The sequence below is a fragment of the Megalobrama amblycephala genome, linkage group LG4 (assembly GCF_018812025.1).
Source record: "Megalobrama amblycephala isolate DHTTF-2021 linkage group LG4, ASM1881202v1, whole genome shotgun sequence".
In the NCBI taxonomy this organism is placed as follows: Eukaryota; Metazoa; Chordata; class Actinopteri; order Cypriniformes; family Xenocyprididae; genus Megalobrama; species Megalobrama amblycephala.
In genome coordinates, this window is record NC_063047.1 from 14086181 (window position 1) to 14113200 (window position 27020).

At 37.6% G+C, this 27020-nt stretch overlaps 1 protein-coding gene across 1 annotated transcript; it reads left to right on the plus strand.

Moving 5' to 3' along the window:
• The first annotated feature begins 388 nt into the window (after positions 1–388).
• adamts15a (ADAM metallopeptidase with thrombospondin type 1 motif, 15a) lies at positions 389–26064 on the plus strand. Its single transcript, XM_048187721.1, has 8 exons — positions 389–1784; positions 11631–11763; positions 15989–16156; positions 17365–17651; positions 19105–19282; positions 19455–19630; positions 21099–21274; positions 22834–26064. The coding sequence occupies exons 1-8, from the start codon at positions 849–851 to the stop codon at positions 23648–23650; spliced, it is 2871 nt and encodes a 956-aa protein (XP_048043678.1). The 5' UTR covers positions 389–848; the 3' UTR covers positions 23651–26064.
• Positions 26065–27020: the final 956 nt, after the last annotated feature.

The window sequence follows — 27020 nt, forward strand, 5'->3', positions numbered from 1 at the left end:
TAATATTTCCCCGATTGTGTTTATCAGAAAGAAGAAAGTCATATACACCTAGGATGGCTTGAGTGTGAGAAAAGCTTGGGGTAATTTTCATTTGTACCCCTGTTGTACCCCTAATTTTTCGTCTTTTTTTTCTGACAGTGTACTGTACCAAAAATATGTTTGGAAACGATCAAGCACACGATTCACGAAGCATTGATGGATGCTTTTTATTGAATCACTGGATAAATGATGGAATTTAGGTCCATTATAACCTCTCCTTAAATGATGAATATATCGCTCACTGGTTTTTGAAGGTTTCAGAAAAGAGAAGGGACATGGAAATGAATGCAGACAAAACAGATACAAGCTAAGACTAAAAAAAAATAATTTAGATCACTTTAGAACTCTGCAGTACATCATAGATATGTCTATGTCCATGCACTGTCCTCCCCTTGCGAACTTCACATCACAAGTGACTGTTTGGATGCTGTAGATGAAGTGGGAGGGAAACCCTGCTCTTGGAGCGCTGCAGGCTGATGATGCGAAAGCTCACAGAGCCACAAGTAGTTGCTGGCTTAACCTTAAACCGAGAGGCATACCCAATGAGCGCACTCGAGCACCTCCCCAAAATCTTCTGATTACAAGCGCTAGATGTTTACACATGACGTGCGCGCATAAAGACGACAGATGAGCAGTGCCGCTTCAGTATACAGGTACAAGAAAGGGATGGATCACAGACCGGCGGATTTCACACTTTGTGGACGCGCAAAGAAAACATTTTAGTGCAACCGCATCCTGGAATATTGTTGCATCCACATCTCATTCTTTCTCAGTTTGCGCTTTATAAATCATATTTCTCGCGCACAAACATGTTTTTGTTGCTAAGATCAGTTCTTCTTGTTAACGTGTTCTATGCTCAATTGGAAATTGTGAATTCAATGCAGAGTCAGTTTTGCGTGCCGGTCAGACTGGATCATGTCAAGAACAGTTTAGTCGGCGCTGAAGACAACACGTTGGCGCAAAAAGTTGTATTCAAAATAAGTGCATTTGAACAAGATTTTGTACTCGAATTGCAGTCGGACTCCAGCTTCATTGCTCCAGGTTTCTCGACGCGCGCCGACTCAACTGCTCAAAATTCCGCGCACAGCGAAGATCTGAGCCGGTGTTTTTATGCCGGTGAGGTGAATTCTGACCCATATTCCTATGCAGCGCTCAGCTTGTGCAAGGGGCTGCAGGGCGCATTCGGTTACGATGGCTGGGAATATTTCATCAATCCGGCTATTAACGACACCGACCGTGACAATATGGATGCGCATGTCATCAGACGCAGATCTAACGCCAATATGAGTGGAAACTCCACGTCAAGGTGCGGCGTGGACAGCGATGTGACCCACACCGTTGCACAGTCTTTGGCGAAGTTCAAGCACATGAAGGAACACATGAGTAACCTCACTATGTCAGTTCTGAAAAACCGCTCGAAAAGATTCGTCTCCATTCCGCGTTATGTAGAGACATTAGTGGTGGCCGATGAATCTATGGCCAAATTCCACGGTGATGACCTCAAGCATTACGTGCTGACCTTAATGTCCGTGGCGGCTAAGCTTTACAAACACCCCACCATTCTAAACTCTATCAACATCGTGGTTGTCAAGTTTATGGTGATTAACGAGGAAGAGAAAGGACCCAAGGTTTCCGGGAACGCGGCGATGACCCTGCGTAATTTCTGCACCTGGCAGAAGAAGCTGAACAAAAACAATGACAAGCATGAGGAGTATTGGGATACGGCAATCCTATTCACAAAACAGGTAAGGTGTAATGCGCGTTTCGTCAATAGGGGGGGCAGTTTGAGAATCAGCGAATAGAATGATCCTGCTAATGTATCTTGTGGTAATTATATCAAGATGGCTTGCAACATGAAACAAAACTGAACACCACACAGACGGCTGCAATTTACTTACCCAATAATCAAACCAATTTAGACATGATTTATGATGACATTGTAATCACAGCTTTTAAGTCCAAGGTGCACTGCATAAGTATCAATATGGTGTTTTTTCGTGTTGTTTGAAAAAAAAAAAAAGTTTTTATTCTAACTAAAAAAAAATAGCAATATCAGAACACACATTGGTATACATAGCTTTTTTAAACTTTGAAATATGTTTTGTGTCTCTCAGAGTAATGGGCAGGCTGCAACAAGAGCGGCCTCTCCAGTTAACCTGCAGTTGCCATGGGCTTCCCATCATGTTTATAAGTGTTGTTAAGGTCATGGGTCAGGCTTGCCTTGGAGCTACTGCCCCGTATTGGCAATGCGAGTAGGAATGTGTGCTCTGAATCAGCAGAGATACCATTCATATATGCAGAATAATTAGCAGAGGGATAAAAAAAAAAAAAAAATTGGACTATTATTTTTAATTGATAGCATTTCGAGCAGGATTTGACACTAGATGTACAACTTCTAAATTTAAAAAAGGGCAATGTCTTCAGGCGGCAGGTCAAATTAGCATTTGCATTAGGTCAGATCTAAATGTCACATCAACTCTTGGCTGGTCTGAGAAGATTCTTTTGGGAGAAAACAGAAAGAGTGTGAACTTTGAGAGTAAAGGGATAATTCAAACAAAGATAAAAGTTCTGTTATCTTTTGCTCACCCTCATGTCGTTCCAAACCCCTATGAATCTCTTTCTTTCATGGAACCCAAAAGGTGAAGAATATCTTGGCCACTCTTCTTCATACCATTAAAATGAATGGGGAAGGGTGCTGTCAAACTCCAAAATGACCTTAAAGGTGACCTCACAATTCATGCACTATGATACACACAGCAAAATCTTCAGTGAACAATTATTTAAATTTCAGATTGTTTTTTCATACAAAACTACCATTTGATTCCAGAAGATTTGGAATATAGTGTGCTAGTCATATGTAGCCTACCGATTTTAATGATCCTTTTATAAAATTGATTTTTTTTTGTCAATTTTGTCAATTAGCCAATTTTGTTTAAATCAAGGATTGCAGAAATGAGATTTAATTCATCATATGTATAATATTGTAGTACTTAGTATGCCCTCCATAATTTTGAATATACTGCTCTGACCCTTCTTGGCACGGAGTGTACAAGTGCATGACAAATTTGACAAACTCCTGGATGATGAGCTCCTTAAATGCCCTGATTTTTAATGTGGAGTGTTGCTCAACTCGTCTCTACAGAATTCCCCACAGGTGCTCAAAAGTGTTAAGATTGAGTGCAATACATGTCCACAGAAGGTTTTTCAGCTTGGAAGAATGCATATCCTCATTGTCATGTTGAAAAAATGCCCAACAATGCAGGGAATGAGGAAAGGGTAACATCTGTTTCAAGTTTGTGTATTAAATTACACAGTGGTGTGGGAATTCATGACAGCATTGATAAAGCACAACTCCCTCACATCTTCAGCACTCATACATTGCTATGTAAGAGCTTTACTACCACTGAACTTTACTGTGGGAACCAGGCACTTCTCACTGTACTCCTCCTCTAGCAACACCATAACATTTTGGATGCTGTTAGATCCAAAATGATTGATTTGGTCTCATGAGACCAGAGTATTGATTCCCAGAATCTATATTTTGTAAATATGGGCTTTGGAAATGGCTAACTGACTTTATTGTGCTTTGGCTACAGTAGGTAGTTCCAGTGAGAACAACAACCATGCATGTCATTTCTGCCGGCTGCATCTTACTCTGTGAGATAAACAGTCACTCATAGCTTTTGCTGGCTCTGAGACACTCGCTTGGTATTTCTCCTGCTATTTGTCTAGCAAAAAAATCCCTCATCACTAAATGAAAGCTTAAAATGAAGGCCTGATTATTTTAGGGGGCTTGTCACAAGTCAAGTTTAGGGGGCTTGTTTTTGAATTTCTGTGTTACTTTTGCTATATTTTCACACTTAAAACAATGATTTGTTAATCCTCTTTACCACTGTCCTCTTCTGTGCTAAGAAATAAGTCTCTCTCCCAAGTGATTCCACTGTTGTCAGCATTAAGTCTGAGAATGAATCAGTGGGCTATATAATACTTTTAATTGTCAAGAAATTACTCATCTTTAAATGTTTTGTTCAACATACTTACTTGTTGATCAAACATTGCCTTAAACTTACACCAGAAATTTTTTATTTCATTTTATTTTGTAACTTTTAGGAGGGTGTACTCATTTTTACTACATTTTATCATCTTGATAAGAAAATCTTATTTTCCTGAATAATTTTGACATGCTTCTTTGGTAATTGATTTAGCAGACTTGCTGGAATATTATATGTACTCATGTATGTGTGTACTCATTATGCTGCGCACTGTACATTGTCCGAAAATTCCAAAAACGTACCTAACTATACATACCAAAAAAAAAAAAATGAACACAAGTGGTAATAAAACACCAACAACCTTTATTCAGTTTCACATAAATTATGATGGTGTGCAAATTATTGATTAATAAAGACTTATTTTTTGCATGTTTTTTGACTGAAAATGACTGACAATCTTTATTGTTTACCAAACCTGTATGAAATTCTGCTTGTTATTGTCTGTAGTGTCCTTCAGCTTCACATCTTCCTGCCCTTATTTAACCCCACTGCAGAATAAAAGTATCTCCTCACACATAGAACACTGTTTCCATTCATTTCAGCTGTTATCAACTGTTTTCAATGACACTGACCAGGGCAATATTAAGGAATGGCTACAAAGCTTAGCATTCAATCCCCAGTCTGTCAGTTTATGCTTTTACTCACACATAAACTCCTACTTTGCACCGACTCACCCTTACTAACCCGCATGAACTCATTTTAGGCTGTCAGCTGTTTTTTAGGAACACTTGTATGTGTGAAAACAGCTCCAAAGACACCAGATGAGTGCAGCCATTGTATCCGCTGGTAATCTGCTACAGTTACACATGACCTGAGCTGGACATCCAGACCAGTTATGTCTGCCTAGTCTGGATGACAGCTGTAGTGAATCATTCTGAGGGGAGTAAATGTTTTATTGTTTCTTCTCCAAAGGGAACTTATGAAGCATTTTAGCAAGAGAGCACAGTTACTCCCTACATTCTTCCACTCGTTATGTTCATTACTCCCTGTGGACAGACAGAGATTGTCGGGTTTCTCCATGGTCTTGGATGAGTCAAGATGATTTGGAGAGGGGTTAGACTTGTACATCTGCAAACCTACATAAAAGAAAAAAATTTCCAACCTTGAGTAAGTTGTGATTATGCAAGTCTGCATAAATAATACAGAGTGAAATATGAATGAAATGACAAATATCAATTTATAGACAGATGAATGCAGAAATGGATGATGGATGAACACTACAGCAGGTATGTCTTGAACAAATAGACATACTGCAGCTATAAAAATGTAGATTCTGCAGACATTTAAATGGAGATTACAACATAGTTAATGCGTTGGGAATCCATTATGCTAAAGGGATAAAATAGGGAGATTAACAAGCCCAGACAATTTTTTAAGTGTGCAAGTTGCTATTTTCCATTCTGTTAAAAAGAATGGGGACTGGAGCTCTCAAGCTTCAAAACGGACCAGAAAAGGATAATAAAAGTCGTTCCTATGACACATGCACAATATTTCTTATAAATCTTCTGAAGCTATGCACTTATAACTTATTCACTTTTCTGCTCTGAAAGAGTTCATGTGAGAAGTAGCACTGTATAACTTGTGAATCAATCATACTTTTGAGTCAGATCTTTGAAGATCATTTGAGTCAGGTTTTGAATTGATTTGATCAGGAATTAGACTGATCCAAATCTTGAATTAATGATGATAAGGACTTACATTTTGGACTTCACCTCACACAAAACTATTATAACTTCAGGAGACTTTGAATGTATTGTACTTTATGGTTCTTTGCATCCTTTTTAAAGTGGATTTACTTGAATGGAAAAGTGTTACCAGTACATTATTTTATTTAATTTTTCTTCTTTTGTGTTCATCGGAAGAAAGAAAGTCAAATGAGTTTTGAACAACATGAGGGTGAGTAAGTGATGACAGAACTATTTCTTTAAACTGTTTATTTCAGCAAGACCAAAGAGGTAAATGGAGTTTCATACAGGATTTTGGGAGATACACTAATGGGAAGTGTCCAGTTTTGAGGGGAGCTTCCCCTAACCACCATCCCAGCTGTGAGAGATCGGACTCTTTACCCCTCTTTCTCCTCCTCCCACCCCCTTCCAGTCTGTTCCCCATTACTGTTTAATGAGGGAGAGGCTGAGGGTGGTGAAGAGAAAGAACAGCAGAGGAAGATAGAGAGAGAAAACCTACATGCCTGCTGTTTCCAGGCCCACCTGCTGTAGAGCTCCAATCCCAGCTGCAGCCTGGGAATAAAACGACATATCTTTCTAACCACTCTGTTCTGTTGTGACCTCATTTTTCTGTCAAATGATGTAGTGGCATCAAAACCAGCAGTGGATTATTGTAGGTATTTTTAATCACCAATTAAATATTATGGCAGCAAGTATGTTTTTTTAAGAAGTACATTTGTTGCAAGAAACAAGAAAAGTCTCAAAATGAGTCATCGTTGGCCAGCCATGCAGAATTGCAACAGTTCATGTTTAATAAAAACCAGAGCAATAATTGTAACTAGGCCACTGTTGCAAGAGAGACTGAGAGTCATGCTATGGCAACATGAAATGTAACCATTACAATACTGACATAAGATGGATTTCAAAGCCTTACATGCAACTTCAGCACAAGAACTACAGTTTACAATGTACACGTGTTGTTAAGGAGGCAGTTACAGTTATATGACTTTGAGGCAATCAGTATACAGTCAGCTAGTGCAATAACATTAAGAACAGTTTCACAGATTTCAGAACCTGTTTCAAAGAATCAGATTAACTACCGATGTTAGCCTCCCAGAAAATGTTTACTTTAGTGTTAAACAAGGTGATGTAATTCAGTCTACTTTAAATTGTAACATTTGCTTTTTGTGTACATACACTATGCAAAATTCACACTTTGCTGAAAGCTTATTCTCAATTGTAAATATATCTGTATACTCATTAACATCACATTTCACATAGAGCATTGCTGTTAATTTATAATGCATCCTTGTGTTATGTAATTTGGGTAATTGGTAACAGCAAACCAGTAGAAAAGTTTGACTCAGCAGTTCTTCATGGAGACAGAAAGGTGCATCTGAAGTTTGTTTGCATTTGCTAAATGTAGCCTCCATCAAAGGCATTTGTCTACTATGTGTGGAACTAATGGAAAGTGAATGATTTGTGCTGATAGCCAATGTATTATACTTTTTAAATAACTTTGTAACTTTTTTTAAAAGGTATGCAGGGTAGTTTCCATAACATATGTGTCCTAATTTTTTTCTTCAAATATTTTTGCTGAAATTATAATATAGTATAATACTGGAATGCAGAAATACACAGATTAAACTGTCATATAACTTAAGACAGCATGTTAGAAAAAGTAAATTAAATAATTCTTGAGCTACATGTGCTTCTGAGCTGGTGTCAGGTTATATGAGAATGTGCTGTCTGTATGATTACTTAGGTTTGCAGTTTAACACTTAAGTGTTTGAATCATATCTGGCAACTTGAAAAAAAAAATGCTTTAGTGGGGTCTATAAAACATAAACATTAAGGCCCGGTTTCACAGACAGGGCTTAGCTTAAGTCGGGATAGTTCAGTTATGATATTTAAGTAACTTTTATAAACGTACACTAGAAAAAATGTTACTGGTGTACATCTTGAGACAAAACAATGGCATATATTTTAATATATGTCAGTATAAGTTGCTTTCAGTTAAAACAGCTCAAACATGCATTTTAGTCTAGGACTAGCTGAAGCCTTGTCTGTGAATGATCTATAAGCATTTCACAGATTTTTCTGTACAATAATTACATAAAACTATACTGTCAGTACTTCATAGTTATACAAATGTACTATATCTATGCATTTGTTCATTCAAATCACAGTTTGCTGTTAGCCTCCCGAGCATCATGAATTCATTAACCTAAGCTTGTTTGCTCAGATTTGTTCTCCACGTCATTTAATGTTGAAGAAAAGATTGAATGTCTAACAAACTTCTAATATCAAACCATCTTTATTGCAGTTATAATTAAATTTTTTATGTTGAGATCAAAAGAAAGCAACTTTTATGTCGAGATCATGACTAAATTAATTTGAGATCATGATCATGAGAAAACAACTTTTATTATGTCGAGATCACAAGAAAACAAGAAATAAAAAATAATAATGCATGGCTTCTTAAGGTTTCCGTAAACTATTGCTAAAGTTACCAGCATCAAACATTTGCACAATCCTACATCTGCCTTCTCAGCTACGTTCCTATGTTTTTAGTTGGCAAACTAAAAGTAACCAACATCCTTGGGCTACATAGGCCCATCTCCTATTTTTATATAACAACATATTTGGTTTGAAAATGATCACTAGCTTGGAGCTTGTTGACTGCCATGTGAGCTTGTTTTTTGCAGTTCCTGTGGTTCTCAAGTTTGTCACATGGTAGGATTCAAGAGAAACTTTTTTTATTGAGCGTGTTGGGCCGTAGAGTATCAGAACAGAATGAAACAACAACAAGATGGCGAAAACTAAATGCCTCAAATAATAATTGAGAAATACACTGTTGCAATCATTAGAAGAATCATCTCAATTTTGTAATTTTGAAGCACTACAATTTGATTGCTGTGTGGCCTGTATTTAATTATGTGCCTGTTTGCACAGACACTCTGCTGTGTGCATCTAACCAGGTTGCTAACCATATAACCACTACTGCCCTGCAGGGGTAGGGTAAGATAGTATATCAGAGAAAGTACAACAATGATATAGATAGAAAGTGCGAAGGAAGGCAAGAGTTAGTGAAATAGAGAGAGAAATGCACATATGGAACAGTTTGGATTTTATAAAGGCATAATGAAAGTCGTATGTTTGCAATGTTGGATGCCAATTGGGTCAGCACTGCTTGTGGAGAGTATGGGCAAGTCCCCCATTTTGCAGAGGATAAAGAGATTTCTGGCCAAACATAGAGGATGGATAAAAAACAGTGGATAGATAAGTTACTTGAAATGACTTGGAAGTCTCTCATTTCTTATCTAACATTGTGAAAGCAACAGACCATTAGCTTAACCATGACCTGAAAAAGTCTGATTTTGTTTCCTCCACCTGGCACAAGCAGATGGCTAGAGTCCAATGAAAAGGCCCATACCTTATTTTATTACTAAAGCATGTCATCTGGCACTTGGAGTCTGAACTTGGGGTAGGGGTATAACTAGGTCCAATGGTGTAACAAGAAACTGATCAGATAATATCTTAAATGGCATCTGATAAATTAAAAAAAACAAACCTTTTTCTTCATATTTCAACCAGCAGTCCAACAGATTTTAAATTCAGGTCACACAAGTATGAGTTTTCAGGACTGGGGTCCGGTTTACAGTGTTTCTCATTTCTAATCAGGTGTTTCATATGTTCCACTGAACCAAACTTGTTTTTTTAAATATGTGTTATTTTACTCATGTAATTTTCATTTGAGTTTAGAAAACCTGCAAATTATAATAATAAATTAACATAAAACACCAATTCTCACAACTGAATTGCTAATCATATGAGCTAAAGAGGTCAGCTGTTTCATGAAATTTTCTGTGAATATTTGTTTATAATGGAGTGTGTAAAGGAGTCTACTTTGTGGACTACATATGACCAAAGTAATAACCTAAACACCATAACTGTGAACAATTACAATTGTTCATGTTCTTTTGTAATCCAATCAGCAAACCGTCTGCCTTCAGACTGTGTATATTTCTAACTAGAGCAGAGTGGCTAATTTAAGCACTAATGTAAAGTTAAAAACCCTTGTGCATAGAGCATACAGCTGGTGTTGAGCTAGTGGTGAATGGAGTGATTTAGAAAGAGAGGTCACACCTTTCCTGTTACATGCATTTGTGGGAAGAGGCCATGTTGCCTTCATTTAATAATAGGCTGCATTTAATTATTTATTTTTTATTTTTTTTGCAACTTAAACCCTCGATTTCCGGTTTTATTTTGTCGAAACCATGGAAACATAAAAGACACTTTAATATATTATATGTTTTATTAGACAGGGGAGCAACTGTTTGGATACATTCCTTGACAGAAAACTAATCATGTTATATACACATTCAACACGTTTAGTCTTATTGTCTCAAGAATTATTTCATTTACTTTTTCTAATATGCTGTCTTAAGTTATATGACAGTTTAATCTGTGTATTTCTGCATTCCAGTATTATACTATATTATAATTTCTGCAAAAATATTTGAAGAAAAAAAATGTTAGCACACAAACTACCCTGGAAACTACCCTGCATACCTTTTAAATAAAGTTATTAAGTTATTTAAAAAGTATAATGCATTGGCTATTACGACCTGCAGCTATCCCTGTCTCTCCTTCTCACAGATTAGTTGTCACACAAAATTATGACTGAAGAATACACTCCCAATCACTTCTGGCAGATGCCTGACTACAGGGCAGTACTTTGACCTGTTGAATGTTTGAATGAGGCAGACATCGTCAGAAGGTCTAAAAAGATTCAGTGGAATTTGTTTATGATTAGCCCCATGATGATCATTAGGAGTTAGCAGCTGGATTCTCACACATAAAGAAATGCAGAGAGGATGTGAAAACTAGGTCAAATAAAAAATAAATAAATAAATAAAGAGAGAGAGAGAGAGACCAGAAGAAACCCCCTACCCTTAGGTTGTCTTGAACTTTTACATGTTCATGTATAAGTATATGAGCTGTAACCAAACATGTCACACTGACAATGCAATTTAATTTATGGTCAAAGCTATCAGAGCAAAATTTGAGTGTTAAAGGAGTTGAATAAACATGATCTCTTCTGAATGTGGTGAAGCTTCTGTTCCCTTTAAGTGTGTTGTGGCCAGAAAGGAACTATACTTTTTAATGCTAAGGTTATGACCGCAAGCAATGTTAGTCCTTTTTTGGGAGTTGGTATAGGGTGTTGCACCATGGGATAGGGTTGACCAGCAAACCTGCTATTATGATGTTGAGCCAGTAGGGCTCAACAGATATTTTGAGAAAATTCATATTAAACTGTGGTAACACAATATAGGTCAGCCGGAAATTCCTTTGGACTGAGATACTTTATTTTACACAATAAAAATGAGAGATATTTTGGGTATCTGAAATATTTCCACGTCAATCAAAAGCACATTCTTCCAGCTAACTAACTAACTTTCCCTTTCATTGTGCTAGTGTGATTCTTCAGTTACACTTACCTGCATATCAGTGTAGCTCAAATTTTTTTTTTTTTTTTATCACTAATATTATTACTTTACACCAGGATTTATGCGCCAATGATTGAAACCATACACCATTGGTTTCGCCAACCATACCAATTTGTATATTAGCTAAATAAGTAATTCAGTTAACATTTAGTTTTAGATATTTACTGAAGGCTAAATGTTTTTTTTGGGGGTCTTTTTTAATGTAATAATTTAAAATGACACACCCTCGTATGGGTTAAATATGCGGAAATGTAATTTGTACTCAAACTGACTTATAATTACAAATCAAATTAGCATTTAGAATGTGTTAAAAATTCAGATAAGGATAATGACTACAATTTGTTTATGTTCTGTTGATCTAGGACCTGTGCGGAGCCTCAACGTGTGACACACTGGGTATGGCAGATGTTGGAACCATGTGTGATCCCAAGAGAAGTTGTTCTGTGATTGAAGATGATGGGTTGCCATCTGCCTTCACTACTGCCCATGAGCTTGGTAAGTGTAAACAGATGTATAAAGCGCAACAGTAGGGTTGTGGCATTTATAGTCCGATTCCGATGCTCTTGAGGGGACTGACTGCACTCACTGTGAGCATCTCCCTCTTTGATGAGAGGGACACCCAAACTTCTGCCAAATGTGTCTCAATGGGTCCTGAGTACAATAGAGAAGGGGTACAGAATCCAGTTTGGTTCTCGCCCACCAAGATTCAGCGTGCAAGCCCAGGAGCTGGAACAGGAAGTTCTTGGGGAAGGAGGCCATAGAACGTATTCCTCATTCCAAGAGGGATTCTGGGTTCTACAGCCGGTAATTTATAGTTCCAAAGAAGGATGCGGGATTGCATCCCATCATAGATCTGCGTCAGTTAAACCATACTCTAAGGAGATACAGGTTAAAAATGTTGACGATTCCTCTTATCATGACTCAAATCAGATCAGAGGACTGGTTTATCATGATAGATCTAAAGCAGGGGTCATCAACTATATTTGTCCAAGGGCCAGAAATTTTCACTGCAGACACTGTAAGGGCCAGATACTTGTAATATAAAATAAAATTCGAATTGTATCCTAATATGTTATTATTTGATATACTAATTCTAATTCCAAATTTATGTTATTTTTTACATATTACCTGTACTGCTGCAAGCCACCAGGGGGCGATAGCGATATTTTAGGCTTCATATTTGTGAGGCTGTCAAGCTGTCCATCACTGTCAAGCAATTCTGCGCAAATCCCAGGCAAGGAAAATTTTGACATTTGTGAAAAAATGAGCACGTGAAACAATAAAAGATGTTCAATGAGAGAACGCGTTTATCGTCATTCTTGACTGAAGGCAGGCTATGGCACAAGCTACTTTTCAGAAGGCTTTTTTTCCCCCGTTAGATTTAAAAATAAAAAACGGTTCTCATTCCGCCTTGAATAAGGCCGGCGACACACTGGCTGCGTGAGCGTCTCAGCTGCGTGGCGTGTCCGTTTTTATTTCGGCTCCCATATTTAACAGGTTGGAGTTTGCACACTGAGACACGCGTCTCAGGCGCGCTCGAGCCACGCAGAAAACGCGTGCATGCTAGAAATAGAACCGACGCGTTCCAGCCCTATCGTTCCAGCAACGGGAGTGTTGGCTAGAGCGCAGAACAGCGGAGTTTGTATGGACCGAAGTGCCTGTCTGAGCTTGTGTTTTGTTGCTTTGACATTGTGGAAAATAGAATAATAGAAACAAAATGTATTAGCATTTTTACCCGTTATTATCAATCTAAATTAATCTCGTTTTTAATTTAACTTAATTTCGTTTTTCTTTATTTAAATTTCGTTTTTTCTTTATTTAAATTTCGTTTTTCTTTATTTAAATTTCATTTTTTCTTTATTTAAATTTCGTTTCTTCTTTATTTAAATATACCCTTACTGTGCCAATTTGTTAGTCAGAAAAATATTAGACTACCTTAAAAGTATTGCTTAATTTAACAGACCTGTGTGTGTGCGTTTTATATCACTAGTGCAGTGACCGTTCTCGGAGCATAAGCCGCTTCCCGCTCACGCTGCTCTGACTGTAGTTTACTAAAAGTTTATTAATTCTGAATGTGTCGCGTCTCGCGTGTCCATCTATATTGCACCAAATGCGACACTGCACTCCCTTGTGAAGTCGATTGGATGAACGGTTCTCGAAATAATAAAAATGCAAACGGACATAAAGACACATATTCCTGCCTTTATTAGAGAGAAAAATATGTTCAGCCCCTCTCTCCGAAGCTTCGAATAGTCGATGTTCGTCAAAAAATGGTATTCGGACCAGCCCTAAACTTTTTCCTCTTACAAGGCTATTCCTGAATTCAGTATTATTCTGGGGGCCGGATGGAAATCTCTGGCGGGCCGGATTTGGCCCGCGGGCCGCCAGTTGACGTTGCATGATCTAAAGGATGCATACTTCCATATTTCCATCCTTACTCAACACAGGAATATCCTCAGGTTCGCTTTCAGGGGCAAAGCTTACCAGTATCGGGTAGATCATTTTGGCCTAACATTATCCCCTCGCACCTTTACAAAGTGCATGGATGCAGCTCTGGCTCTTCTGAGACTCCAGGGCATCCGTGTACTCAATGACATCGACGACTACCTAATTTTAACTCAGGAGATGGCAGTTTGAGATGTCGATCTCACCCACATAAGGTGTTTGGGGTTAAGACTAAACTCTAAGGAGACCAAGGTGTTTTCCCCGAGGTGCAACCCATTTTGCATGATCAAGATTATGTACCGATGCCTTCATTTTTTGATTATGTGGAAGAAACCTTAATGTCTGTCTTAGGGACCTGTGCTGGGGGTGTCATGTCATTGCAAAACATGACGGATGCTTCCCTTACAGGTCGGGGAGCAGTTCTAGACAGCCGCTTGACTCGAGGTCTGTGGAGAGGGCTTCACCTCTCTTGGCACATAAATTGCCTGGAGAGGATGACTGTATTTCTAGCCCTGAAGTACTTCCTCCCAGATCATAGAGGCTATCATGATCTTGTTTGTACAGACAACACATCAGTAGACTCACACATAAATCATCAGGGACTCTGAGGTCATGTCCTCTTTGCAGACTGGCACACCATTTTTTCCTGTGATCCCAGGGTAAGCTGCTCTCCCTGGGAGCAGTCTACATCCCTGGGTATCTGAATCACAGAGCAGACATCCTGTCAAGGCAGGGGTGGTGGTGCCCCCATAGGGTGGCATTGATTAGGGAAAAGTTTGGCCAGGCTGAAGTAGACCTGTTTACTTCTCAAGAAACAAGGAGATGTGAAATCTTTGGGTTTGGCCCCTGAGAGGGACCAACTCTTGAACTATGGTCTCTCAGCTGAGGTTGTTGAGACCATCCTAAACTCTCTAAAGTGGAGAGTCTTTATGGTCCACACTTTATGTTGCAGAGAACACCAATTTTACCCAGTTAAATGTCCAGTGGCTTCAGTGCTGGAATTCCTTTAGGATTGTTTTTCTGCTGGTCTAGCCCCCTCCAAGCTTAAAGACTACATGGTGGCAATAGCTGCGATGGGTCTTTAGTGAGACACCATTTAGTAACCAATTTCCTTCATGGCACTTTGAGGTTAAAGCCTTCAGTTCATCTGAAATTTCAAGCCTGGGATTTGGCTGTGGTTCTGGAAGGGTTGTCCCTGGCACCCTTCGAGACCTTGGACTCAATTTCAGAGATATTACTAGTACTAAAAATGGCATTTCTGTTGACTCTTACATCTCTTAAAAAAGTAGGAGATTTGTAGGCCCTGTTGGTTGCCTCCTCCTGCTTAGAATTTTCCCCGGGTAGGGTCAAAGCCATCTTACACCCTAGACTGGGCTACGTGCCTAAATTGGCCACGAACATAGCTCATTATACAATTTTTCGGGCCTTTCATCCTCCTCCTTTTGTTTCAGTGGACCAAGAGAAGCTCAGTCAGCTTTGCCCAGCTAGGGCCTTGAAACTTATGTTCACAGACTGCCCAGTGGTGTAAGACTGACCAGCTGCTGGTTTGCTTCTGTTCACCCAGACGGGGTTCCCCAGCTTTCAAACAGACAATCTTTAATTATATCTTAATATATGACACACACTCACAACAGTTTTTCCTTAACTATCATTCAGATTATCGTTTCCAGCACAAACCTAATGCTCCAACAACAAGCTTATTGCATTGCCATTTATTTTATTAGGAGGTGCTGAAATCATTTAACTGAATGCTTGCAAATGCCAACTCTACTCAATATCTGGAACTAGAAGAAGTAATTTCAGTCTCCAAAATCTTTTGAAAGATCTCCACAACATTGTCCCTGAGATGATGTTCATTCAGTTCAGATTAGCTCAGTGGAGCAGCTGAGGAAAGATAAGCTCTATTGAAGTGGCTTGTTTCCCTGTAGGAAGCCTCATAGGCGGTTTTGTAAAAGTTTCCTCTCAAGGCCAGGGAGGAAATGTGGGGAGCTGTTGGAGGTATTGCAGAAGTGACTCAGCATGGCTGTGGTCTGGTTGCTAAGAGGAAAATTATATGAAAACTATTGAAATGATTGATGATTTAAAAGGCAAAAATCTAAACTTACATTTGTATATTTTTTTAGAGATGGTTAATTTAAATAAACATGGAGTGCTGACACACATCACATTTTGTTTTGTTTTTTCGCATTTTGTTTTTTCCTTTTTTTCTCTCCTCTGCTGTGTGCTTATAATTTCTCACTCTTTTCTTCTCTCCTTTATTCCTTCTCCGCTGCAGGACATGTATTCAATATGCCACATGATAATGTTAAGGCATGTGAGGAGGTGTTTGGCAAGCTGGAGGACAATCACATGATGTCTCCCACTCTAATCCGAATTAACCGCACCAGTCCTTGGTCCCCATGCAGTGCTGCCATTATCACTGATTACCTGGACAGTGGACATGGTAAGTCAAAGAAAGTGATACTGTGCGTTTTCTGTTGGCCTAGACTTAACCTGCAATAATTCAGGGATCTGAGAGTGGTGCACATGAATTTTGAAGCAAACTGAGGTGGCCTGAATACGGTTTGTTTGTAACGTGAATTATAAACGCCACTGTGCCTGCACTTTTGCATAATGCCTAATACTGTAGGTTTGGCCTTTACAAGGGTTACTGTATAAAGGTAATGCAATGAAAGTGTAGAAATTACACTACTGAAATATAACACTATTTTTTGACATAGGATTAATCTATCACAAACTGAATATGTTGAAATTTGCCTGTACAAATAAATGTTTATATCAAAATGTAGTGTGTTTAGTTTAAAAATATAATTTTAAACTTTATAAAACAAAATAATATTCATTAAAAAGTTTTTTTTTTATTGACAGCATTAGTGTCTAATGAAGTTGCATGTTTAACATGAGGGTTGGAGCAGCTACACAACAGATTTTTTTAAAGAAATTAATGCTTTTATTCAGCAAGGATGTGTTAAATTGATCAAAGGTGACTGTAAAGACATTTATAATGTTACAAAACATCCTGTTTGACAAAAAACAAACAAACAAAAAAACAACAACTAATCAGCACAACCGTTTTCAACTTTGGTAATAATAAGAAATGTTTCTTGAGCACCAAATCAGTTTAAAAAATCGTACTGTCCCCTTGTGAATAGTATATGAGTGAGCTCAGGTCTGGCTTTAACACCCAAGTGTCGGTTCTTTCTAAAAAGCTGTCTTCAAAGAAATAGATATCCCCAGGTCAACTTAAGTTACAGCTTGCAAAAATTCTGTGATGTAAATTTTTGTTTAAACAGTGTGGCGACTGACAAAACTGTTTGACTGGAGTGTTTCTGTGAAGGTTTACAGTGGGGTCACTGTGGGATTCAGAACCCCTCTCAGGGTTGATATTTGCCCTCTGCAGACTAAGACATATGCGTATACACTTACATCTCTGATAAACATAAAAATCTAAAGCAAATATATCATGCCCACATTCCAGGCATCTATTCAAACTTTAGTTCCTTACTGATAGAAATTATACTTGTATATTTGATAAAGTAGTCATAAGAAATGCAGGTAAAATGAGTGCAAACAAAAGTCTCTGAAGTGTTGTAAATACAATTTACAAACTGTATATATGTAAATTTCTGTTATTATTTGACATCTTTGCAGGTGACTGTCTGCTGGATCAACCTCAGAAACCATTAGTTCTTCCAGACGTGCTCCCTGGTGCATCATATGGTTTAGAGCGGCAGTGTGAGCTTGCCTTCGGTGCCAGCTCAAAGCCATGCCCATTCATGCAGGCACCATGTCAGCGATTATGGTGCACAGGGAAGACCCGTGGGCAACTGGTCTGCCAGACAAGACACTTTCCGTGGGCAGATGGAACCAGCTGCGGGGACGGACAGCTCTGCATGCGGGGCACATGCGTGGACAAACAGGAGATCACCAAAACTAAGGTACCTTCACAAATCTCAGATACTGTAGATATAGGACACACACACACACACACACACACACACACACACACACACACACACACACACACACACACTCTAAATATACTAATATTACACACACACATATTATATACAGTACAGTCCAAAAGTTTGGAACCACTAAGATTTTTTTATGTTTTTAAAAGAAGTTTCGTCTGCTCACCAAGGCTACATTTATTTAATTAAAAATACAGTAAAAAACAGTAATATTGTGAAATATTATTACAATTTAAAATAACTGTGTACTATTTAAATAAATTTGACAAAGTAATTTATTCCTGTGATGCAAAGCTGAATTTTCAGCATCTTTACTCCAGTCTTCAGTGTCACATGATCCTTCAGAAATCATTCTAATATGCTGATTTGCTGCTCAATAAACATTTATGATTATTTTCAATGTTGAAAACAGTTGTGTACTTTTTTTTTCCAGGATTCCTTGATGAATAGAAAGTTCAAAAGAACAGCATTTATCTGAAATAAAAAGCTTCTGTAGCATTAGACACTACTGTTCAAAAGTTTGGGGTCAGTAAGAATTTTAATTTTAATTTTTTTTAAAAGAAATTAAAGAAATGAATACTTTTATTCAGCAAGGATGCATTAAATCAATCAAAAGTGGCAGTAAAGACATTTATAATGTTACAAAAGATTAGATTTCAGATAAACACTGTTCTTTTGAACTTTCTATTCATCAAATAATCCTGAAAAAAAATATTGTACACAAATATTTTGTACAATTGTACACATTAAATGTTTCTTGAGCAGCAGATCAGCATATTAGAATGATTTCTGAAGGATCATGTGACACTGAAGACTGGAGTAATGATGCTGAAAATTCAGCTTTTCCATCACAGGAATAAATTACTTTGTGAAATATATTCAAATAGAAAACAGTTATTTTAAATTGTAATAATATTTCACAATATTACTGTTTTTACTGTATTTTTAATTAAATAAATGTAGCCTTGGTGAGCAGACGAAACTTCTTTTAAAAACATTAAAAATCTTAGTGGTTCCAAACTTTTGGACTGTACTGTATATATATATTTCTGCTGTTTCTGCTGTTTTGGTCATGCTCACTTGCAGAATTTAGAATTTTAGATAAGGGGATTTACAGTTTTGTTGAATGGACACATTGAACACATAAGGAACTCTCACTGCATTGTGAAAGATGTCACGTGGCACAACAGAGCTTTGACACATCGATGCCAGCCAGTTAAATGTACTCATTTGACCTGCTACTTGGTTTATTTGCCCTGTTGCTTAGAGAACCTGCACATGACATGTGAATGTGTTGCGTCTTTTGTGGCCAAGTCATTTGGGGTTTAGAAGTAAAATTGCCAGTTGTCAAGGTATGTTCAGTGTTCAAAGGTCAAGTGAGTTGTGACAACCCCCTATTCCTCTTCCTCTCTGTTAGGTGGATGGCAGATGGGGTAAATGGGGGCCATTTGGTACCTGCTCCAGAACTTGTGGAGGTGGTGTGCAGCTGTCTAAGAGAGAGTGTGACAACCCTGTGCCACTCAATGGAGGCAAATACTGTCAGGGAGTGAGGGTCAAATACCGGTCCTGCAACCTTTCCCCATGCACTGACACAGGTTTAAAAACCCTTTCAAAAATGTTTTCTATCCAAAAAAATCAGAATCAATGGATACATAAAGTAAACAAGAATAATTTGGAATAATTTTTGTATTTTTTTGTATGCACATATACAATAAAATAACAATTTCTAGAATGTGCTTCTCTTACATCTGCCCCATTTTTTTTTAGGCAAGAGCTATCGTGAGGAGCAGTGTGAAGCTTACAATGGGTTAAGTCTGAACACTAACCGGCTCACCCCTTCTGTGGTGTGGGTGCCCAAATATTCTGGTGTTTCGGCCAAAGATATGTGCAAGCTGATCTGCAGAGCAAATGGAACAGGATACTTCTACGTTCTTGCACCAAAGGTGAGCAATAAAACTTTTATTAAGCATCTACTACTTTTAGAAATTATTTATAAAACAATCTAACAAGAAGTTTGGGTTCAAAAGCATATATAAATACATGTATATTAGTTAATAAAATTATATATATATATATATATATATATATATATATATATATAAAACCTAGTTTGTGTCTCATGAAAAAGAGCTTCTCTCACTGGAGATTATGAAGTTTGAGTGCTTTATGTGGGATACAGAAAACACATTATTTTATAGGGTCTCCTACGGTATATATCCTGTCAGTGAGTACAGGAGATTATGATATAAAGTGAACCTAAGACACCTTAACACCATAAAATACATTTGTGATAGTTTGGTTCATGAAAGGCTACACATGCAATATCAGAAAAGTTTTGAGTTACTGGACATTCAAGAATTTATAGAAAGGAAAATAATCATTAAATTAAAACCATATATTACTATATGCATGTAAGGGAAGAAAGTATGTTGTGAGCCTACCTGCTGTTTCATGGCTGCTTTACTCTTATGTCAGATGTCACTGCAGACAGAGTCGAGTGGTCAGGAAGATGAAAGATAACAAAGGTAAAAGGGCCTATCTCTTATGAGATAGTCATGTGTGGAGTGAAATTGTGCAGACGCAAGTTACGTCATGGCTAGTGCATGGCTAGAGGTATGTTTATGAGACTGACATGCTGTTTTAACCAGGCTTTGACACTAAAACTATTCAGAGTCTTAAGAAGACTGAAAAAAACTGTAATCCACTCAAGACATGTTTTGCCAAAGGCAAAAAAAGACTAGACAATACATTAATTCAGTAAGTCCCATTGCTAATTTGAAGGTGTGACTCATCCAAAACAAGTGGTCCACAGAGTAGAGTCAGAAATAGCTTGATAGTAGACATAGGGGAATCATTTCTTGCACTTTCGGCTGGACCCCCGCACATACTATCATACTTAGTAATCAGCCTTTTTTTGGAGCCGATAGCCTCGTGGGCAGCGCTTCAACATGTAGGGGGATTGTGCTTCGGGCGACCCAAGTTTGAGTCCCGGCTTGCGGACCTTTCCCGATCCTGTCCCTCTCTCTCCCAGTTCACTTACTGTCTATACTATTCTATCGCTATAAAGGCAAAAACCCCATTAAAAAAAAGAAAAAAGAAAAGAAATTAGCCTATGTTGCAAAGCTGCTCTGAAACTGAGCACTTGGAAAAATGAGGATTTATCTAATGTAAATGTACAGTATATGTATAAATCTAGTGCATACATCTTCTGTATATCTTTGTTTTAATATCTATAATTTCACTCAATTACAAATAAAAAAAGTGTAATTTATGTATCTTAATCAACAATACATGAATCACTGTTTTTCAAAGAAAAAAACTGTTGTATAAGAATAGTCATCATAAAATGCTACAATTACACGGATCCACAAGATTGTTGGCATTTGAATAATTTTTCTTTGCTTTTTATAGGTTGTTGATGGTACACCATGTTCTCCTGACTCCTCATCAGTCTGTGTCCAAGGAAAATGCATTAAGGCAGGCTGTGATGGGAAACTGGGATCAAACAAGAAGTTTGACAAATGTGGTGTCTGTGGAGGAGATAACAAGAACTGCAAGAAGGTCTCAGGCCTTTTCACCAAGCCCATGTAAGTAAAGTTGTGTCAGACAAATAATCTTAAAGGGGTCATGAACTTCATTTTTTTCTGTTTACATTCTCTGAGGTCCACTTATAATGTTTTCAAGATTTTTACCTCAAAAAAGCACTCCATTTTGATGGGCATGCCACATTCAAGACTTGAAAGTAAACACCCACTGCTATGATCGGGTAACAGTTTTGCATATTAAAATCATTTTCAAAGTTCTCGCCTGATTACACGTGTGGAATTGTTTTGAAAACTTGTGATGATGAAAAACATCTTGTTAAATAGTTGAAACATTTGCCAACAATGAGAAACATTTATGCGTATTACATATGCTTCATAATTCTTGGTTGTGGCAAATAAAGTTTAAGTACTAAGTTACCACAGTTATAATTGACAAAGCATGGCTTAGTGTTTAGTGTAAACAAAATGATGAATTAATGTGCCATTGTTTGTCACACTGTCATTCTTATAGGCTATTCATAGTTCATCTTATTCGATAAAGTGAAAAACTTATACATTGTCATTTGCAGTGTCATGTTTTAAATAAAATGAAAACTGATGACAAAACAAAAGATCTCACTATTCGGGATCACAGCAAATGGCTTAGATCAAAACAAAAACAAAAGCTGCGTTGTCTATGTGCTTTCATCTGTATCCAATAATCCAAAGCATTAATCCCATAAATGCCAAAGAAAAGATCAAATCACAACTATTAAGTTTGATTGTGGCTCCACTTTATAAATACCCAGTACATATCAAATGATCTGTATCAGACAAAGCAATAGTGACACATGGTAAAAACATTGTTACTCACACTTGTGTGTTGCAACATTACTGTCAGATCCAGTATAGTTGGCACTGCATCATATTTTATTTTCTGTCTCTCTGAAAAGCCTGCGTCGAACTGTGCCTTGTTTAAAAACGAATCTGCAGATAAATGAAGCAAACAATGAAAAGTGTCTTACTGATGCTTTCTTAATGTTAGAATTACAGGGACAGCAATGCAAAGACTGTTTTTTCACAACTTGGCACTTCAGAACGTCTTGTATTCCTCAGAGACATCTCTATAGATTTGTTGCTGGAGTAATCCTGTGTTTGAGACTGTCTCATATCTACTGCTACATGACATGAACAAATTGGTGGGCGGTGCTAAAGAGGCAATGATGTAGAAGTAGGCGTTCTGAAATGTACAGGATATATTTTTATAATACAATGACCTCTTATATGTCAAAATTTATTTCTCAATTCATGACCCCTTTAAAAGAATGTATGCATTGTGCTTTTGGTAGGCCTGGGTATCAATACAGATTTCCCTAATTTGATTCTGAATTTGATTAGATTTCATTAGATTCTGTTTATTTAGGGTATATTTTGGTTATAATCTCCTTTTTTAATTATACAGGGTAGTTTCTTGCCATTATTTTTTAGAAATGTTCTCACATTCAATACAGACTCACATTCTCATCATTTCTTTTTGATACAGACTGGTCAATTGGCATACTATGAAAGAAAAGATTATGCCAAAATCATTCTAATACTTTTTCTGACCTTTCTCTTCTCAGGCATGGTTACAATTTTGTGGTCATGCTTCCTGTGGGAGCCTCCAACGTGGACATCAGGCAGCGTGGCTACAAGGGCATCATGAGTGATGACAACTATCTTGCTGTCAAGAACAGCCAGGGCAAGTACATGCTGAATGGAAACTATGTGGTTTCAGCCATGGAGAAGGATATTCTGGTGAAAGGGAGTCTGCTCCGCTACAGTGGAACGGTTGGGTCCTCAGAGACTCTACAGGCTGTGAAGCCTCTGGGTGAAGCCCTGATAATTGAAGTGCTTTCTGTGGGCCAGATGACACCACCACGTATCCGCTATTCTTTCTACTTGCCACGGGAGAGCAAAGATAACAAGGTGCAAAAGAAAGAAGAAAAGGCACATGCTGAAAACAGTGTTCTTAGGGAAGAGGGCGGAATCAGTAAAGGTGGAAAGGGGGTAGATCTTCTCAAGGACAAAATACCTATGTATGTCAAAGATATCGCACCAAAACCAGAGAAGTGGGTGGCGGCAGGGTGGGATGTTTGCTCGGTTACTTGCGGTAATGGACTCCAGAGGAGGATGGTTCAATGTCTTGGGGGAGATGGTGGGGCTGGGGTGGACTGTGACCCTACCCAAAAGCCCAGTGCCATTCGGGCATGTGGAGACCCTTGCCCCATGTGGGAGGTGGGCGACTGGTCCCCCTGCTCCAAGACCTGTGGGAAGGGCTTCAAACGGCGCCTGCTTCACTGCGTTACAAATGCGGGAAAGTTTCTTCCCAGGGAGAAGTGTGCAGACAAGAAGAAGCCACAGGAGCTGGACTTCTGTTCATTAACCCCTTGTAAATAATCCATACCTCCCTTTATTATTGCTCTCCATGGACCTTCTATTTTGTCGAAATGCATATTCAACAGAGAAAAGAACAAAGAAAAAAGACTATATGTTCTGGTTCATAGTTTATATTTTCTCATCTGCCTGACAACAGAACAAAAATGAACAGCTGTGGGGGACAAAATGACAAAAAAAAAATGATAAAAGGGACAACTGAGGTCATGAGATAAACAGGCTTGAACAAAAATGCAAATAGTACTCTACCTCCAATAGTAACACAATTATTAAATTATCCATCACCTGTAAATCATCCAGATGAGACCAGATTCATAATCATGAATGGAATTATAGCCTGATGTCATTAAAATTCATAGGTATTTGTATGTAACATCTACACATATATTTTTGTATGTTTAAATAAATGCCATAAAGACATATTGACAGCATCTAAAACATAAGCATTAACTATGAATTTAAAACAAAAATCTGTATGAATTCTTTATTTTTTGTATATTTGTATAGTTACATTTCACTATTATACCCTAACCCCACCTCTATCCTAAAGCTAACCACTTCTTAACAAAATTTAAAAAAGGCAGATAAATGTAAATAATTTCAAATTAGGTTTGAGCTTTAAAATCTGATGACATTGAACATACTCATTGCATTACAATTAAATTGCAATTAAAAGCGCATCAAAATGGGAGTGTTCGAAATTAAATGCAGTACAATGAACATATTCTATCAGTTCAATATTCCATGAACCTAAATTTTAACCATTGTATGAATTTTAAACATTGTATGTCTAAATCATTCATATGCAAAAAGCTTACATTTGAGATGCTGTTAATATGTCTGTAATGTATGTGTCTATGCAAACGTGTGAAAATTAATAGTATACACTTATAAATGAATACCTGTGATTACTAATGAGATGACATTGGGCATTACCATGCGAGGCCAAAACAACAGTGTAATTATTAAGCCTGAACTGCACAAATACATTGCTTTTAACTGAATGGATGATTTTTTTTTTTTTTTCTGCAGACAACAGTGTATACATCTCTATTTGTGTGAGCTAATTGATGTTTGAAATGGCCATTAATGAATGCCTACAATGGAGGCCAAACCAAGCACTGATATAGTCCATCTAGGCTAACAGAAACATTCCACAGGGTATATAATAAACTAGCTCAAAAATGCCCTTGTACTGCATGGAACTAGCTGCAATCTACCATTTGATCTACCCCTATTTTCCTGGGGAGCAAGTAGTTATTAACCAAAAATTAAGATCAACATCCAAGAATGAGACTGGAGTATTTGTAAAAGAGGTTAATATTTGCAAAAAAGTTTACTGGTTCACTAGTTTTTCACTTTTTCACATTGCTTAAGGACTGAGAGGAAGCACAGGCAGCACATCCTGTCAGCACATCCTTTGTATCAACAAACAGGCCTAAATATTATCATTTTTTCACAACTAGAGCAAGAAAGCCGGTTATCCCAATGCTTTACGTCATACAAATAAATGTCATCTGTGTTGTAATGTAACTGGAAATCTTCTAACTACTTTCCACATGGGTTTTCATGCAATCCAGTGATCCACCTTTACTACTGCAAGATGACGTGCAGTAACTGCAGTAAAAGGTCCATTTTGACAAAGTACAGATCATGGAAATGTTTAAGTCTTTGCCGATGTATTAGCCCCCTTAAAACAAAAACAGCAATGAGAAAGCCTTATGTACACAAGACCTGTGTTTTATCAGTGCATTGTGTTAGCATGTTAGTGGTCTGGCTCTTTTTGTATGTCCATTCATCTCCTTTAAGTCGCTGTTATTTAGTTCAGCAGACCTGCATTTTTTCTGGCCGCATATTTCCTGCTGTCAGCCATGTTCTGTACTGCCAAACACATTGTCTTCTTGTCCAGCTTTCAACCAGAACATTTTTTTTGTTTGTTTGTAATGCTGTTTATCTCCCCTCCTCTACCTACCACTGAGCCAGAGGTGCAGCTGCTATAATCATGCCCTGTCTGGTACAGTTGCCATTTTAACTAAGTTATTACTATTATAATGAATATTAAGAACTGGTGGCACAAGGTTGTACAGTGTCGTGCCCTGTGGTTCAGTGGCAAGTCATTAATTGTACACAGTGAAAATCCCTGTAATACGCCAACACATTACGTTTGTGATCAAGGTTCATCAGAGTGACCATATCGTCCATCTAAAAGATGGTTTCTGTATTACTTTAATGCATATTTTTCTTTTGCGCATTCATACAGCAAAAGATTTCAATGTCCTGCATGGGCTTGTATACCATGTATACATCCATCTGGCTGTGCACAAACAAGTCATGTAAATACCTATTATGTCTTGTTATACATATTTTTTTCTCTTCATGCTTCAAGGTATTTATTCCAAATAAAACATTTAGAAATATTTCGTGGTGCAGTCTGTGTCATTTTTCTTTATTTTCCCTATTAAAGGCACAGTATGTGTTTTTTTGCCACTAGTGGTTGCATATTCAAAACAATAACAAAGGCGTAGCTTGATGACACTGTTAAAGAGCATGGAATCATGGGAGTTATTATCTTCAACCTCCACTGCCAATGGAAATTAATCTGACGGGATGCACAAATCATGTTCATGATGAGGTAATGAAATAAGGTTTTGATCAAATTACTACTTTTGATTAAATTACTACTCATACATGTCACTTTATTTGTCGAATTAAATGGTGGAGTAACGCAGCGCAGTTTTACATGTTCAAAACAATCATATTACAAGTAAACGTACCCACAGCATTTGCAAAAAGGCTGACTTACTATTTATGTAACACATACTGTTTTTAGTTACTGCTATAGACTTGTTCACGAGACTTGTTGAACAGTGTTAGGAAATGTCACACCGATATTGATCCACGTTTTATTTCTCCTCTTGTCCAAATCTCTTCTTGGGTCATTTGATTTACCCATACGTTTACATTTCTTGGAGTTATCTTTGGCGACAGAACCTACTGCAAATCATAATGAATAATTGTGGTCCATGAAGACTGTGCGACACAACAACAGAGAGGCTAGACGCTACAACTACTACTTCCGCATTTTTTCATGAGACTCACTGTGTTGCCATGGTTTCCACGGCAGTAAAAGCGGAAACCAAGGATAACGTGGACATGACACCATTAACAGGCAATGCAATGAGGAGGGATGATACACTGGTTAAAATTGTGAATTTCTCTGGATTTAAACATTGTTGGAAACATGTGGGATAATGTAAATACACAAGTGAACAAAATATATAACACTGTGCTAATGGTGTTTGGATATTTTATTGCAAAAATCTTAGATTGTGCCTTTAATAATCATCTCAAAAGTCTTGTTTGGCCCAATTGA